A 17,263-nucleotide genomic window follows, 5' to 3' on the forward strand; every position below is an offset into this window, starting at 1 on the left:
AGGGGGGTTTGTTTGGCAATAAATTTGTTGGATGATACTGCACTATGGCGAGTATTTTCTTTACCCACATGTGCTAATCTGGATATGAGAGGATTTTCTCTGGAGTTTGTTTGATGATATGCTGGATACATAGTAGTATGCTGAGTAATTACCAACACATGAGGATCGTCCTTTGAAGCCTGTTTGGTCAATGCTGGATATATACTAACATGCTGGTTAATTACTAGCACATGGTGAGTGTGCATTTTGATGGGGTGTTTTTGAGCACTGAATACCACATTGCTTATGAAGGAGGATCTCATTACTTCATTTACTGAAGATCATGTTTATATGGACTTTTCTGAATGGACTATATTGAGATTCCCTATTTATTGATTTTTTGTTTGCACTATTAATATGCACTTATTTGGTGGTGGTTATATTTAGTTGTGTGATTTGGTTTGCGCTATTATTTATGATTTGTATATTTTTCACATTTTTATTATTAAGTTGCATATATACAGTTTTGCATACCTTCAATTTTCATAATTTCGCTAATAGGCAAAATTTTTAATTTACAGATATTTGTTATTTATTAACTTGACACAGGTTTAGCTTTTAGACTTAGGAGGACTTTAGTATACTTGTGCACACAAGGCATTGCTATCCCCCATTAAGTCCATGATAAATGTTGCTACCAGACTCATCCACCTTACCAACTGTTCAGTGTCTAGAACCCCTCTCTGCCAACCCCTCCGTTGGCTTCCACTCATCCAAAAAATAAAATTCAAAACTATAACTTACAAATTCATCAACAACTTTTTCTTCATTCCTCCTAAGACCTCTTGCTCTCCAGCTCCCTTGTCACTTTCTCCCATGCACGCCTCCAGGACTTTTCCTGAGCCTTTCATATCCTCCCTACCCCAATCTGTCCAACTATCTCCTACTTTGTGCACTTTACGGTGATCCCTGAAAACACTTTTATTTAGAGAAGCCTATCCTGCCTCCACCTAACAACTGTACCTTTATTTTCTCAGTTAGCTCATTCCCCATAGTTGTTACCTTTTGTAGAACTTGACCCTCCTTTTTAGATTGTTAGCTCTAATGAGCAGGGCCCGCTGATTTCTCTTGTATTGAATTGTATTGTAACTGTACTGTTTGTTCGTATGTTGTAAAGCGCTGAGCAAACTGTTGGCGCTATACAAATCCTGTACAATAATAATAAATGCATAGGTGTGAAGCCAACCTTTAGATTTTTAGCGTAAGGTGCTTATATACAGTTTTGCTTACCTTGAATTTTCACAGTTTCACATGTAGCACCCTCCTAGTTTAGCTAGGGGGAGCTAGACCCTGATGGCTAGTGAGGAGCTGATTAGCAGCTCAGGTGAGATAGTCAGAGGAGTCAAATTTTGGTCAGGACTGAGAGACTCTGCAGGCCAGCTCCTCAGGAATTTCCCCCAGCTCTGAGGCGTTTGGAGGAGGGCCTTGAAGCCAATGGGTGAATCTGAGGAGGGGTTGGCTGCACTTTTGAGGGACCTTAGCTAATCCCCAACAGAAGGCTTTACAAGGGGCTGGACTCAGTTAAAAGTGTTGGAGCCTGCTCAATAGTAGGAGAGTGGTGGTGGCAAGGTGACACAGGATGTTGAATTAGGGGATTTATATGAGTAACTGCCTGAATAAATGTCTCAGTGAGGGGTTGCAAGGCAAATGTTTTCTGGAATAAAATTTATAAAGTAGAAATCTGCTGGTCAAGCAAACAGAAGAAAGTCTAAAATACGGGTAATAGAATATTTCCTGGGTCCTAGCATCCTGTCCTCTCACCAGGCACAGAAAGCCTTTCATGTGCAATGAAAAATGAGAGTTGGATTTTCTTGCTATGAGTGGTGGAAATAACAGTCAAAAATCCCGCTATCCTTCATGACTTGGATTTCAGCAGGCATGCTGTTAAAGCCAGTGACTGAGAAGCAGGATGGAATTGGGGACCTGCAGGGCCAATAGGTTTGGGCTGTTTTGAAAAAGCCAAGGCTCATCTACCAGCAGTCTGAGTATGTGTGTGTGCCATGTCCCTCTGGGCCAATTTGGCATGCACCCAATCTATTCCTCAATTATCTTGTGTAGTAGCTGAGGAAGGATCTGAAACAGAGGAAAAGCATTAACCAGTTTGAATTAAGCTCAATGATTCACCAAAGCATCCACTCTAAATGGTAGAGGATCCCAGGTTTTCCTTACAAATTTGTTCAGCTTGTTGTTGAACCTGGAGGCCTGGATGCCCACATCTGGTTTTCTCCACCTTTGACAGAGATTTAAAAAGGCATTGGCAGCTTAAGAGATCCACTTGCAAATTTTCCAACTGTACCCTCTATAGGTGACCTTATAAAAGTGAGGGCTTTCAGTTCCAGAACGTTTATAGGACGTCCTGACTCCTGTGGGGATATGGCCCCCTGGACAGTCTGGGAATTGCAAACTCTGCCCCAGCCTGTAATGCTGATATCTGTTGTAAGCACCTTTCAAGGCATGAGAAGCAAAGATTTGCCCATTTTTAGGGCAGGATTGGAAATCCACCATATTAGAGAGAGCTAGGTTGGACAGAAGGATGATCCAAGGTTTTGATTTGCTTGTTCCACGCCATGAGTATGTTGAATGGAAGAGCACTGGAGCAAGACTGGGCAAAGGAAACTAGTAGACTTTATAAAGTTGATTATCCAGCTAAAGATTTGAATGGATGTTGGTAACCAAGGTTGTGGACTGTGAATAGGTTTGAATAAAAACCTTGAAACCAAAAACGCAGCGTTAGCGGGATCAGCCCCGGCACCTGCCAGCACCTGCGTTTAGCCCCTACGTTTCCCCCCCCCTTCTCCCCCAGCAAGTGCAATGTCAGTAGGTCACTGTCACTTGATACATTGCACACAACCACAGTGTTGGCAGAATCAGGCCTGATCTCTGTTAGCACTTGCCGGTAAATTTTGATGACTATCATATGCAGCAGAGTGCCAGTACTAGTGCCGCTCTACCCTTTGGTGAACTAGCGAGCACCCGCGGCCTAGTACATCCTGATCTTTCACATACCAGCACTGCAGCACAAGTATTGTCCCGCAACCACCAAGAATTTTCACACAGACCCGTAGAGCCCCTGGTATCTTTCCAGATGTGCTTGCAAATCCCACAAATTCTTCAGCACCCGTACTTCCCCCATCCACTGCCCAGCCTGAAATTCAGGTGGAAACAGGAAATATAACTACTCCCCTTGATTTTTTTGAGCTGTTTTTCACGGAATATCTGTATGCATTGATTGTGGATCAAAGCATTTTATATGCACAACAATTTATCACCGCCAACCCAAATTCAAACCTTGCCAGACCATTCACATGGAAACCCATTACAGTTTCCGAATTTACATTTTTTTGGGTCCTAACCCTCAACATGGGCATTACTAAAAAAAATGAATTTGCAGTTGTATTGCTCCACAGACCCAATTCATTATATGCCCATGTTCTCTGCTGTCATGGCCAGGCATAGATATGAGAGTATAATGTGTTTTATGCATTTCAACGACAATACACTCTGTCATCCTCGAGGTGACCCTGAATTTGATCGGCTCCACAAAATTCAGCCCCTCTTAAATTACCTTAACCAAAAATTTGCAGATATCTATACTCCCTAGCAAAAAATCTGCGTTGATGAGTCCCTCATTATTTTTCTGGCCGCCTTGCATTCAAACAATTTCTCCCCAGCAAGCATGCCAGATATGGGGTCAAGATGTATAAGACCTGTGAGAGGGCAACAGGCTATACATATACCGTATTTTTCGCTCCATAAGACGCACTTTTTCCCCCCAAAAAAAGGGGGGAAAATGTCAGTGTGTCTTACGGAGCGAATATAAAGCGGCCGGTCCGGTATTTCCGCCGCCACCATAATAGAATACCGGGCTGGCCACTCAGCTGTTCTCTGCGACAGGAACTCACCTGTTCCTCTGTCCAGCACTGTAGTCTTCCCGCACTGGCTTCTTCCCGCCTGGCATCTGTGACAGCCGGGTGCCCACTGCGCATGCGCGAGAAGCGCTGCGCTTTGTGAATGGTCCGGTGTCTTCTGGGACACATGACAGGTCCCAAAAGACGCTGGGCCATTCACAAAGCACAGCGCTTCTCGCGCATGCGCAGTGGGCACCCGGCTGTCAAAGTCGGGTGCCCACAGTATAGGCAGGAGAACTCCACGGAAGTGGGAGCGGGTACCTGTCAAATTCAGGTACCCGCTCCCCCTCCCTCCCTAAAGGTCCGCAGTGTCCGGTCATGCCCTGTATTGTCTGCAGTGTCTGGTCATGCCCTGTACTGTCTGCAGTCTCTGGTCATCCCCTGTACTGTCCGCAGTCTCTGGTCATCTCCTGTACTATGTCCGCAGTCTCTGGTCATCTCCTGTACTGTCTGCAGTCTCTGTTCATCCCCTATGCTTTCCGCAGTCTCTGGTCATCTCCTGTACTGTCCGCAGTCTCTGGTCATCTCCTGTACTGTCCGCAGTCTCTGGTCATCCCCTGTACTGTCCACAGTCTCTGGTCATCCCCTGTACTGTACGCAGTCTCTGGTCATCCCCTGTACTGTCCGCAGTCTCTGGTCATCTCCTGTAGTATGTCTGCAGTCTCTGGTCCATCTCCTGTGCTGTGTAGAATATATGACAATGCCCATTGAAGTTATAGGGGATATTTGCAATCCCTGTGATAGCATTAAAAGTGATAAAAAAAAAAAGGAAATGTAAGGGACAGTATAAAAATAATTTAAAAAATCAAAATAACTTAAACAAAAAAAATAAAAGCAGCCTCACCCCCTCACGCGCACACACCTGTGTGCTCGAGCGTTGACCCTGTGACGGTATGTAAACAATGGTTGTACCATGCAAGTGAGGTATCGCCGTGAACATCGGATCAAGGGCACTAATTCTAACACTAGACCTCCTCTGTAAATCTAAAATGGTAGCTTGTAAATGCTTTTAAAACGTTGCCTATGGATATTAAAAACGTATGCAGTTTGTCGCCATTGAACAGGGCATGCGCAGTTTTAAATCATGTCATGTTTGGTATCTATTTACTCGGAATACCATCATCTTTTATATTTTACCAAATAATTTGCCAATATATTGTGCTTTTGTGCATTAAAAGTAAAAAAAAGTGTGTTTTATTTTTAAATTTGCTTTTAAAAAATCGCTGCACGAGTACTATGTGACATAAAAATTGTAGCACCCACCATTTTATTCACTAGGGTGTCTGCTTTTAAAATATATATAATGTTTGGGGGTTTAAATTAATTTCCTAGCAAAAAATACAGATTTTTTTCATGTGAACAAAAAGTGTCAGAAAAGGCTTGATCTTCAGGTGGTTAGAAGAGTGAGTGATGTGTGGCATAAACTTCTAATGCTGGGCATTTTTTTTACACAGAATTGTCACTTAAATGATTTACTGCTCACAAATGCCATGGGTATATGTGAAATTACTCCCCAAAAAACAATCTTCTACTTCTCCCGAGTATGGGGGTACCACATGTGAGAGACGTTTTGGCAGTCTAGCCAAGTACAGGACCCCAGAATCCAATAAACACCTACAAGCTTCTAAAGGGCTTTATTGCCTCATTACACTTCCTGAATACCTATAACAGATTTGGAGGCCTGAAATGCCAGGATAGCACCAACCCCCCCCCCCCCCAAATGTCCCCTTTTTGGAAAGTAGACACCCCAAGGAGTTTGATAAGAAGCATGGCGAGTATTTTGCAGATCTTGTTTGTTGCCACAAGTTTTTGGAAAATGAAGAAAAAAAACAAAGATTTTTTCTTTTCTTTTTTTATATTTCAAAACCTTGTGAGAAAAAACTGAGATATGCAAAATACTCACCATGCCTCTTTTTAAATTCCTTGGGGTGTCTACTTTCCAAAAAGGGGTCATTTGGGGGGGTTTGGTGCTATCTTGGCATTTCAGGGCCTCCGAAACTGTGATAGGTAGTGAGGAAGTGAAATGAGGAAGTTACGCACCTTCAGGCTTTCAAAGTGGTCATTGGATTTCAGGCTCCTGTATGTGGCTAGGCTCCCAAAAAGTCTCACACATGTGGTATCTCCATACTCGGTAGAAGTAGCAGAATGTATTTTGGGGTGTAATTCCACATATACTCATGGCTTGTGCGAGAAATATATCATTTAAATAAGAACTTTGTGTAAAAAAAACGAAATGAGAAAAAATTGTTTAAAAAAAAAAAAAAATTTTTCTTCAAAATGTTTTTGTTTATAGCGCCAAAAATAAGAAATGCACAGGTGATCAAATACCACCAAAAGAAATCTCTATTTGTGTGAAAAAAGGACATATATTTCATTTATGTACCGTATAGCATGACCGCGCAATTGTCCATTAAACTAGTGCAGCCCTGTATAGCAAAAAAAAAAAAAAAATGGCGTAAATTGCAGTATCTATACCATAGTTTGTAGACGCTATAACGTTCACACAAAGCAATCAATATACACTTATTAGAATTTTTTTACCAAAAACATGTAGCAGAATATATTTTGGCCTAAATTTATAACTAACTTTGAGTTTACTATATATTTTTTATAGGCAAAAATAAATAATATAGTTTTTCGTCAAAATTTTCTGTCTTTTTTTGTTTATAGCGTCAAAAATAAAAAGCGCACAAATACCACCGAACGAACGCTCTATTTGTGTGAAAAAAAGGACATAAATTTTGTTTAGGTACAGCATTGCATGACCGCAGTTGAATTAGTGCAGCGCGGAGTAGCAAAAAAGAGGCCTGGTCATTAAGGGGGGTAAATCCTCTGGAGGGCAAGTGGTTAAAGTGATTGTAAACTTAACATTTAAAAAAAAAACAACAAACAGATTTATACTCACCAGTGGAATTGCACAGAGTGGCCCTGAACCTCCTTTTCTCAGGTTCCTCACTGGTGCTCTGGGCTCCTCCTCTTCTCTGTGACCCTCATAGGAAGCCACTTGTGGGACACCTGTGGGCTTGATCTGAAGCTACACTGCCTGTGTCCATAGACAGTGCAGTTTTTACCCTGCTTCCCACCCCATTGTCACAGGACATGCCTGATAGCAGCAGGAGCCAATGGTGACATCTATACGACAGTGTCAAGGTCACGGATTTAATAAGGACATGTTTGTAGCAGTAATATAATTGCAGAGATATCGTTATGAACTCTTTTGAAGCTGGACTATTATTTATTTAATATTTATTTATTCACATTTTTGCAATTGGTAGTGACTTTATTTTTATTTTCTATGACACAATGGTATGAGTATGTGTAGAGTGTAAGCAAACCACTAATTTTCACATATTTCTTTACAGAATTTTTATGATAATTTCATTTTCAATATTGTAATGATTTTGCCACACAGTATTGGTAATATTTAAATATTTTAGCATACACCATAGTAGCTCACAAAATCCCACACTTCCAGGATTTATGTAAGTATTGGGGTGGGGAACGATAATTTTGCCTACACATTTTTTACCTTAATGCAAGGAATGCATTAAGGTAAAAATGTCTAGGCTTTAGAACCACTTTAAATCTTCCTTCTTTTGGTCTGAAGCTGGCAGATTGGAAGACAAAAAGCTAGGAGGGGAGAGGTTCAGGATATTTTGGATCTGACAAAAGGGTGTGCTAAATCCTGGTTTGGAAGCAGGCACATGGTAAGAGTGAAAATAATTCTTTAGCTAAGAAATGGGCCATGGCTAATGGTTTAAAAGAACAATATTTCTCTAAACAAGAACAGTTCAATCACCTAAGGACACCAGCAAAAGTTTCACAGAGTGGGCAGTTTTATCTTGCTCTCTGGGGGTGGCCCCAGCAAGTATTTTGCCAGTGTCAAATCACCTTAAGGTAGCTGCACTGAACTCATGGTCTGAGAATACAAATCCTGTGTCCTGTTCTGTACAATTAAGATATCAAGGAACAAAATAAATGAAAAAAGTTGAAGTATTAATGGTAAAAATAAAGACAAAAAAAATCAAGTCAGGAAAAGTCAATATTCCCCCACCCTCTCTTATATCACAGTGCACCCCCATTACCTTGTGCTGCTGTAGGGAAGTAGCTTGGGACGGAGCTGGAAGCAGAACATGAAACGTCTGGAGGAGGAACATAGGAGGGCTGGAGTCAGCTGCTGGAGTCTGCTGAATACTGATTATAGGGAGGGAAAGACAAGATGGTCCTGTGGCTGCACAGAGAGGTGCAGGATCTGTAGGAGGAGTTCTGTCCTCCTCTCTGCTGCCCATTGCTCAGATGGGGGCAGAAAAAGCCTCTCTGTATGGAGAAGCACAGGATCTGGCGTAGGAGTTCTGTTCTCAGGAGAGGTGCGAGGGCTACATGAAATGACCTGGTGGGCTGGATTTAACCCAAGGCCTTGTTTAATATATGTGGATTAGGGTTCACAAGGGGTTAAAAAGGAACACATTTTTTTTAACTTGCAAGGTTACTTTAACTTCCATCATATACAGATCAAAGGTCACTTGATCTGTTATAAATGCACCAGAATATATTTACAATGTATTAAAATAACAATGATACGTCATAACTCTTACTTGCTGTACTAACTATGCAATGGTAGTACAGTGATGTCCCCACTGAGCTATTGTGTTCTGACAGAGGGACTGCCTTCCTGCCAGAACACACTGGTCATGGGATTGGATGCTGACTGCCCGCTGTTTTTCCAGCATGCCTGTTTTAAAATAGCCAGACATTTGTCCGCCTTATGTCAGATAGGCTGCTGTACACACGGGCTTAATGTCGGACTGGTTGATATTCGGCCTGTGTGTACCAGGTTTTGTTGACACAACAGATACTGTTCTGCTAGTGTCAATACAAGATAGCGTATTTGGGACTAGATTTCCTTGGGTTGTTAAGCAACCCTACTCACTGCATCATGTTATTAAAGGCCTGTGCGTAGTAACTTTAAGGCCTCGTGCACACTGGATGCTTTTCTGAAAAAAAAAAATGGCCCAAGCAGCACCTGAAAAGACGTCCAGTGTGCATGAGTTCAAGGTGAAAAAAAACGTGATTAAAATTCTAGATTTACATTTTATAAGCAATCAGCTTTGTAATATAAATATTCCCATCAATGTATGTTAGTATTTCAAGAAATGTAACACAAGATATAAGGCGAGCGCAGATAATATGGTAGCTGCTAGCACAAAAGGCAAGGTAACAAATCCACAGTAATCAATTCAAATGTAAGTGCAGCTCTAAGCAGGGGTCCTCAAACTTTTTAAACAGGTGGCCAGTTCACTGTCCCCCAAACCGTTGGAGGGCCGGACTATAGTTTAAAAAAAAAACAAACTCTGAACAAATGCGGACACAGTACAGGATATGACCAGAGACTGCGGACATACAACAGTGGCGGGAATACTGGGCCGGCTGCTCCATAAGACGCACAGACATTTCCCCCCAAGTGTGTCTTATGGAGCGAAATAGTGCCCCATCATTGGTATCAGTGGGAGGAATAGTGCCCCATCATTGGTATCAGTGGGAGGAATAGTGCCCCATCATTGGTGTGAGTGGGAGGAATAGTGCCCCATCATTGGTGTCAGTGGGAAGAATCGTGCCCCATCATTAGTGTCAGTGGGAGGAATAGTGCCCCATCATTGGTGTCAGTGGAAAGAAAAGTGCCCCATCATTGGTGTCACTGGGAAGAAAAGTGCCCCATCATTGGTGTCAGTGGGAGGAATAGTGCCCCATCATTGGTGTCAGTGGGAAGAATCATGCCCCATCATTAGTGTCAGTGGGAGGAATAGTGCCCCATCATTAGTGTCAGTGGGGGGAGGAATAGTGCCCCATTGTTGGTGTCAGTGGGGGGAGGAATAGTGCCCCATCATTAGTGTCAGTGTGGGGGGGGGGATAGTGCCCCATCATTGGTGTCAGTGGGGGAAGGGGATAGTGTCCCAACATTGGTGTCAGTGGGAGGAATAGTGCCCCATCTTTGGTGTCAGTGGGAGGAATAGTACGTCATTGGTGTCAGTGGGGGGGTATTTTGCCCCGTCATTGGTGTCAGTGGGGGGGATAGTGTCCCAACATTGGTGTCAGTGGGAGGAATAGTACCCCATCATTGGTGTCAGTGGGGGAAGGAATAGTGTTCCATCGTTGGTGTCAGTGGGGGAAGGAATAGTGCCCCATCGTTGGTGTCAGTGGGAGGAAGAATAGTGCCCCATCATTGGTGTCAGTGGGGGGGAGGAATAGTGCCCCATCGTTGGTGTCAGTGGGGGGGAGGAATAGTGCCTCATCGTTGGTGTCAGTGGGGGGGAGGAATAGTGCCCCATCGTTGGTGTCAGTGGGAGGAGGAATAGTGCCCCATCGTTGGTGTCAGTGGGAGGAGGAATAGTGCCCCATCATTAGTATCAGTGACACCAATGATGGGACACTATACCTCCCACTGACACCAATGACACTTAACTTGCTGACCCCTGTTCCAGCATGGTGTTGCTGCAGCCAGCATACCTGGTTGCAGCAGCACCATCTGCACGGCACACTTACCTGTCAGCTGTCTTCTTCACTCTGGCCTCTCCCGCACTCGATGTTCGCGGGGCCGCTCGGCTCCACCTCCTCACAGGTGATTGGTCGCCTGTGTGCCTTTCCTGAGCTACAGTTCTGGCTCCCAATCACCGGTGAGGAGGTGGAGCCGAGCGGCAGGAGTGAGGGAGTGGCCGGAGTGAATGAAGGAGCAGTGCTTCCTGGACTGGATTGTCATGGGATTGGGACTGGAGCCAGGTAATGCACAGCAGCCCCCTGCCCGCCCCTGTACTTAGTGTCCCTTCCTCGCAGAAAATACGCCCCTGCCGGTAGGCCGGATAAATGACCTCGGCGGGCCGCATGTGGCCCATGGGCTGTAGTTTGAGGACCCCTGCTCTAAAGCATAAGTGACAAATGCAATCATACAATCATAGAATGCTTATGTGAATAGAAGTGTTCATACAATAAAAACGTCTCAGATCATATACAATCATAGAATCATTGCTTTTTAGCAATATTAGTGATTATACATAGTCCGTGGCACTACAGGTCACAGGAATGCCTGGTGATCGTGGAACTACAAGGTGCAGCAATACCAGCTATTATAAAAGTGAGTGCACATCCATATAAGGTGGTGGATCCCATGTTGGATCATGAGCACTCTCGAGCATCCCAGCTGGTATTGCTGCACCTTGTAGTTCTACCATCACTGGGCATTGCTGTGACCTGTAGTGCCACGGACTATGCATAATCACTAATATTGCTAAAAAGCACGCGTGTCACTTGGCACTTCTGTGACCTGTATTGCCACGGACTATTTATATTCACTATTTATGTTCAGATTTTTAGTTTTTTTATGATTCTATGATTTTATATGATCTGAGATGTTTTTATTGTATGAACACTTCTATTCGCATAAGCACTCTATGATTGCATTTGTCATTTATGCTTTAGCGCTGCACTTACATTTGAATTGATTTCAAGAAATGTGTTTAAATATGCAACTGGTAATTAAATGTGTACATAAAGGCAGTCTAATTTACTCATTTACATCAGTTTAAACATCAGGAAAGAAATCATATTATGTATAACTCTTTTCCTGAAGTTTTGTGCTTATGAGATATAACTGGACAATGTTTAATGTAATGTTGTGTTAATGTGTGATACATACAAAAATACACATTTGTCGCCCTATTAAAAAATACCTAACTATATTAAAAAATACATAATGACAATACCAAGATGATAAAAGTACTGATATAAGACTTCTGTTGTATCTAGCAACCCCATGAAGGATATCACAAATAAATAAATAAAAAAATACCTAAACAAGTGCTTTAAAAGACTGCTTTTTATTTTTCCTCACATAATAAATAAGCAAACATATGTTCTTTAAATGACACAATAATTTCCCTGAAACCAATTAAGATAACGCCACATGCTCATATTGTTTCAAAACAACCTTCTAGCAAATAAAATACCACTTTTAGCAACTTTTCTACTGCTTACTAATAAACTACTTTATATCTAACTAGAACTGATACAAATAATAATAATAATATAATCAATTATAATTATATCTCACAGTACTTAAAGGATAAGTTCACCTTTGCAAACATGTTATATGTTCTACCCATTTTTAGGGTGGAACATGTAACATGTTCCCATATCTGCAACCGTGCCTGCTGCGCCTCCCTCTGACAGAAAGTACGGGGAGAAGTTTCCCCAAACTATCTGTTAAATTTGAAAACAGAGTGGCCGTGCGGGGCTCAGCCCACACGGCCGCATCATGCATTCATGGACTTCCTTGAATGAATGAACTGCAAGTTCCGACAGCCTTAGCAGCTGTGGGCTTGTAGTTTTCAATGAACAGCACGTGATAGTTAATTGAAGCTTCCTATCAGTATATCTGCTTGCTCGTACATCCCGTATGGCAAGCAGATATTCTGACAGCTCTGCAGAAGACCTGCATGGCATCAGAGATCTACTGATCGCTAGTGCAATTCTTTTCAGGTTCCTTTGGACAAAAATAATAAATGCACATTTTTTTTACCTGCATAAAAATGTGCATTTATTATTTTTGTCCAAAAGGTGAACTTATCCTTTAACTAACTTATGCAAAAACATGTTGAAAGGGAGAGATTTCATTTGTACACCAATCATTTCTACAAAAAAAATATCAGGTTAGGTAACTGTCACAATCCAAAAACATAACCAAATACAGTATATGCAATAAAACATAACACATAATAGCATTCCAACATATGACAAGATTTGGATGTTTTTTTCATACAGATGGTGAGCAGAGAGTCAGATACATGATCTCTTTGTGGAAATTTGCTTGAGCATTAACCAGGTGGAACAGGCTCAGGAAGTTGCTGTCGTCTTCATCGCGGCCTCCTGTAAGGTAACAACAGAATTATCTCTGTAGACCAAAATGGCAGACAGGGATGGCAGATGGCCACCCAATAGTTAGTGATTTGCTTTATTGCAGTCAGGATATGGGTATTTTTATTTACAGTTCCTGCTTCATGGACAATCAAAGAACAGGGTGTTAAAATTACATATTGTATGTGACTAAAAGAGTAGCTACAGCTGTACTGCAGAACACCAAGAAATGTAGGACACCCTTTCACCCACTAGAAGGCATAATTGACAAAGAAAAACAAAAGCGGTGTCACTTACTATTACACTCATATTCATTCATATTTCAAAAGAAAGATAATGTTAAGGGATGTCCTTTTTAACAAAAGCAATTTATTTTAATGTAATTTTTATTGAATTTTATTTTGTCATAGCTTGAAAGTATTATGAGAACAAAAGGTCCCAGACTGATTATTTTTTATTCATTTTGCATTCTACACATGTGGTTTCATATAATGTTAAGGGTTCAGCTCACTTGCAAAACATCATAAGTTTGTTAAAGTTCAACTGCACTGCATCTGAGCACCACAAGTCAAAAACGCTATTTAATTCATTTTTATTATTCGATGCAAACTCCTCCATCCATCCATTTCTCCCTGCTTTATTTTGATGCAAAATCACTTTGAAAATCACCCCCTAGCATTTCTGGCTATGGCCAACTTGAGTAAGGGCAGATGATTAATGTAGAATTTACTTCCTGAAATCCCTCTGCTCTTAGCTCAGGCATGGAGGCAGGAGGATGTGCTTAGCTGGCAAAACCCATCCTCCCATCCTGGGAGTCCTCCTACAGTACAGTGGGGCAAAAACGTATTTAGTCAGCCACCAATTGTGCAAGTTCTCCCACTTAAGAAGATGAGAGAGGCCTGTAATTGGCATCATAGGTAGACCTCAACTATGAGAGACAAAATGAGAAAACAAATCCAGACAATCACATTGGCTGATTTGGAAATAATTTATTTGCAAATTATGGTGGAAAATAAGTATTTGGTCACCTACAAATAAGCAAGATTTCTGGCTCTCACAGACCTGTACCTTCTTCTTTAAGAGGCTCCTCTGTCCTGCATTCATTACCTGTATCAATGGCACCTGTTTGAACTTGTTATCAGTATAAAAGGCACCTGTCCACAACCTCAAACAGTCACACTCCAAACTCCACTATGGTGAAGACCAAAGAGCTGTCGAAGGACACCAGAAACAAAATTGTAGACCTGCACCAGGCTGGGAAGACTGAATCTGCAATAGGCAAGCAGCTTGGTGTGAACAAATCAACTGTGGGAGCAATAATTAGAAAATGGAAGACATACAAGACCACTGATAATCTCCCTCGATCTGGGGCTCCACGCTAGATCTCACCCCGTGGGGTCAAAATGATCACAAGAACGGTGAGCAAAAATCCCAGGACCACACGAGGGGACCTAGTGAATGATCTGCAGAGAGCTGGGACCAACGTAACAAAGGCTACCATCAGTAGCAGACCAAAAAAGAGATTTGTGAAAAGAGATTCACAAGAAAGCGGCTACACTGTGGACAGAATGCGATACTCAGAAAAATTTCCAAAAATTATGCTTTATTACACATTAATGATTGACAATCGGGCAATCGCCCTGGTTTACCATCACCTCAGTATGAGACAATACACACAGTCCTAAAACCATTAAAATCACCGGTCTGGATATATATGTGCTGCCAACTGCAGCCAATACCTTATTAGAGGCCAGAAGTTATCATCCACGCTCACTGATTACAGGAATTCCGGTAGGACAGTTCCTAAGATGTCGGAGAAACTGCTCGATCATTAATGATTTTAGGATGGAAGCGCAGGACCTTTATAAAAGGTTTAGAGAACGGGGATATTCTCACTCTCAGATTAGAAAAGCTCGGAGACGGGCATATCAAACTGACCGTAAGAGTTTATTGTCCCCAAAAAAGGAAGACAAGGTTAAACTAAGTGAGCAACCTGTTAGAATGATAACTCAATTTGGAGCTCAATGGCAGGCTGTGAAACAAATATTAGAAAAGCACTGGAAGATTCTAACCCAATGCCCCAAACTGAGTAAAGTTGTAGGTGAGCGCCCCAAAATGGTAGCAAGAAGAGCACCAAATCTTGGTGACCTCCGTATTCATTCTGACTATCAACCGTTAAAACAAACAACATGGTTGAAGTCACGTACAAAAGGGATGTATAGATGTGGAAAATGTCAGATCTGTAAATTTGTGGATCGCACAGATTTTTTCTGTGATTCAAAAAATAGTACTCACTATAAAATTCAAAGTCTTATAAACTGTTCCACAGCCAGAGTATTATATATATATTGACTTGTCCTTGTAAAAAGATGTATATTGGTAAAACTAAAAGACAACTTAAAGTACAAATAGGTGAACACTTTAGAGATATCAGATCCAATGACCCTGAAAGTAATTTGGCTCAACACTATGCTAAGCATCATGGGGGTAAATTGGATGGCACAAAAAGTAAAGGTTTCTATGCATTACATTTTCCCCAAAGGAGAGGTGATTTTGACAGAGAATTATTAAGAAAGGAAAAATACTGGATATATAAACTTGATACATTGTTCCCAAAGGGGTTAAATGTTGAGTGTGATCTCCAGGTATTTCTGGATAAATAGCCTTACACAGATATTTCTTCATTAATATCGCCATTTTGTGGTGAGTCTGCGGTAATTTTTTATCTCCATTAATGTTAATAAAACATGATAAATCTTCCTTATTATAGATGTGTCCAGCTGCCTGTTGGTTTAAATTTAAATGTGATAAAAGATCAGCTGCTGTGTTAAGTAATTAGCCTGTTTCCCATTAAGAATAGCTGTATGTTAATAAATGTTCAATGTGATCTTCAGGTATCTTTGGTCAAATAGCCTTATACAGGGATTTCCTAATTAATATCGCCATCGTCTGGTGATTTTGCGGTAATTATTTATCTCCTTTAATGTGAATAGAACATGATAAGCCTTTCCTCTCTTTGATGTGTCCAGTTGCCTGTCGTTTTAAATGTGATAAATGACCAGCTGTTGTGCTAAGTAATTAGCCTTTTTTCCCATTGAGAATAGCTGCAGGTTAATAATTTGCATATGTGGGTGGGTTTAAACCCACTATAAATAGGAAGCTGAAAGGCAGGAATCTCATTGGTCCTGACGAAGCTGAGTGAGATACGCCCATTGGCGAAACGCGTTGACGTCATACGTCAGATACGTCACTTCCGGTCATGCGCATTGGCGATATGCTCGCCGATCTACAAGGAGGCAGCCATTTTCACATGCCATGAGTCATGCAAAAGCTGTACAGGCGCCATGGAGAGGTTGGAACCCGCAAAATGTTGGCTGATGTAAGCGGTAGTTCCCTGGATCAACACGGCAGTACCTATGAAGGATATTTCTATTTTCTACTACCCATGGCACAGGTGGTGAGTGGACTGTTACAGGAATAACGAAGAAGGCTCCTTGTTACTTATACTCTATATACATCAGAGTGAGAGTACCCAGAGTGACTATCCTTATATCATTTGTCTTATTGCAGGATGGGGACATGATGCTTTATCTAGATGCAAGGCACACAACATACATTGCAACAGGCGGAAGACCCATTGGGCCTCATTCTATTTCAAATATTAAAGTGGTTTGCAGTCCACATGTTGTGGTGAAGAAACCATATAAAGCAGGCCTCTGCTATTTGCATTTATCTCCCCATCAAGACATCAACAGGGACTCTTTCATCTATAAGAATCTTTGCAAATATTTGCGTCTACCACAGATAGATGGGCCCCAACCACATGTGCCTTTACAGGGTTGTACTGCATGAATCCATAATTATATTACTGGGGTCTATCCCCCCTTTTTTTTCATTCAATTTTTTACTCACATTGCCTTGCATAGGCTTAGGGTTATGCTTCTCTCCACGTGGTAACTGTATTTGCTTATATGCATAGCATGTGATATTATATACCTATGGTACAATTTTTTGAAAACACCTCCTACTGGGAGTGTAACCTATGTGCGGTGCTGCAAATGCTTCAGACTATGGTTGTCATAGTCTTTGCAGCACATATATTTCCAGACCGGTCTTGGTGTGATTTTAATGGTTTTAGGTCTGTGTGTATTGTCTCATACAGAGGTGATGGTAAACCAGGGCGATTGCCCGATTGTCAATCATTAATGTGTAATAAAGCATAATTTTTGGAAATTTTTCTGAGTATCGCATTCTGTCCACAATGTAGCCTCTTTCTTGTGAATCTCTTTTCACAAATCTCTTTTTTGGTCTGCATATTTTTTGGCTACTGGATAGAAGCCATATATTGGGTGATACAGTAATTTATATTTGAACCTCTAAACCTATTTTTACTACCATCAGTAGCACACTAC

The 17,263-nt window shown here is 41.5% G+C and overlaps 1 protein-coding gene across 1 annotated transcript in view; it reads right to left on the reverse strand.

The window, feature by feature from the left end:
* Window positions 1-12,750: 12,750 nt before the first annotated feature.
* Window positions 12,751-17,263, reverse strand: part of FBXO47 (F-box protein 47) — a 422,258-nt gene continuing 417,745 nt past the window's right edge. Inside the window, exon 10 of the mRNA XM_089657332.1 lies at window positions 12,751-12,863. Coding sequence (XP_089513458.1) covers window positions 12,751-12,863 — 113 coding nt within the window. The remainder of the gene's footprint in view (window positions 12,864-17,263) is intronic.

The sequence above is a fragment of the Staurois parvus genome, unplaced genomic scaffold (genome assembly GCF_062004578.1).
Source record: "Staurois parvus isolate SC_StPar_1 unplaced genomic scaffold, SC_StPar_1.0 ptg000983l, whole genome shotgun sequence".
Taxonomy (NCBI): domain Eukaryota; kingdom Metazoa; phylum Chordata; class Amphibia; order Anura; family Ranidae; genus Staurois; species Staurois parvus.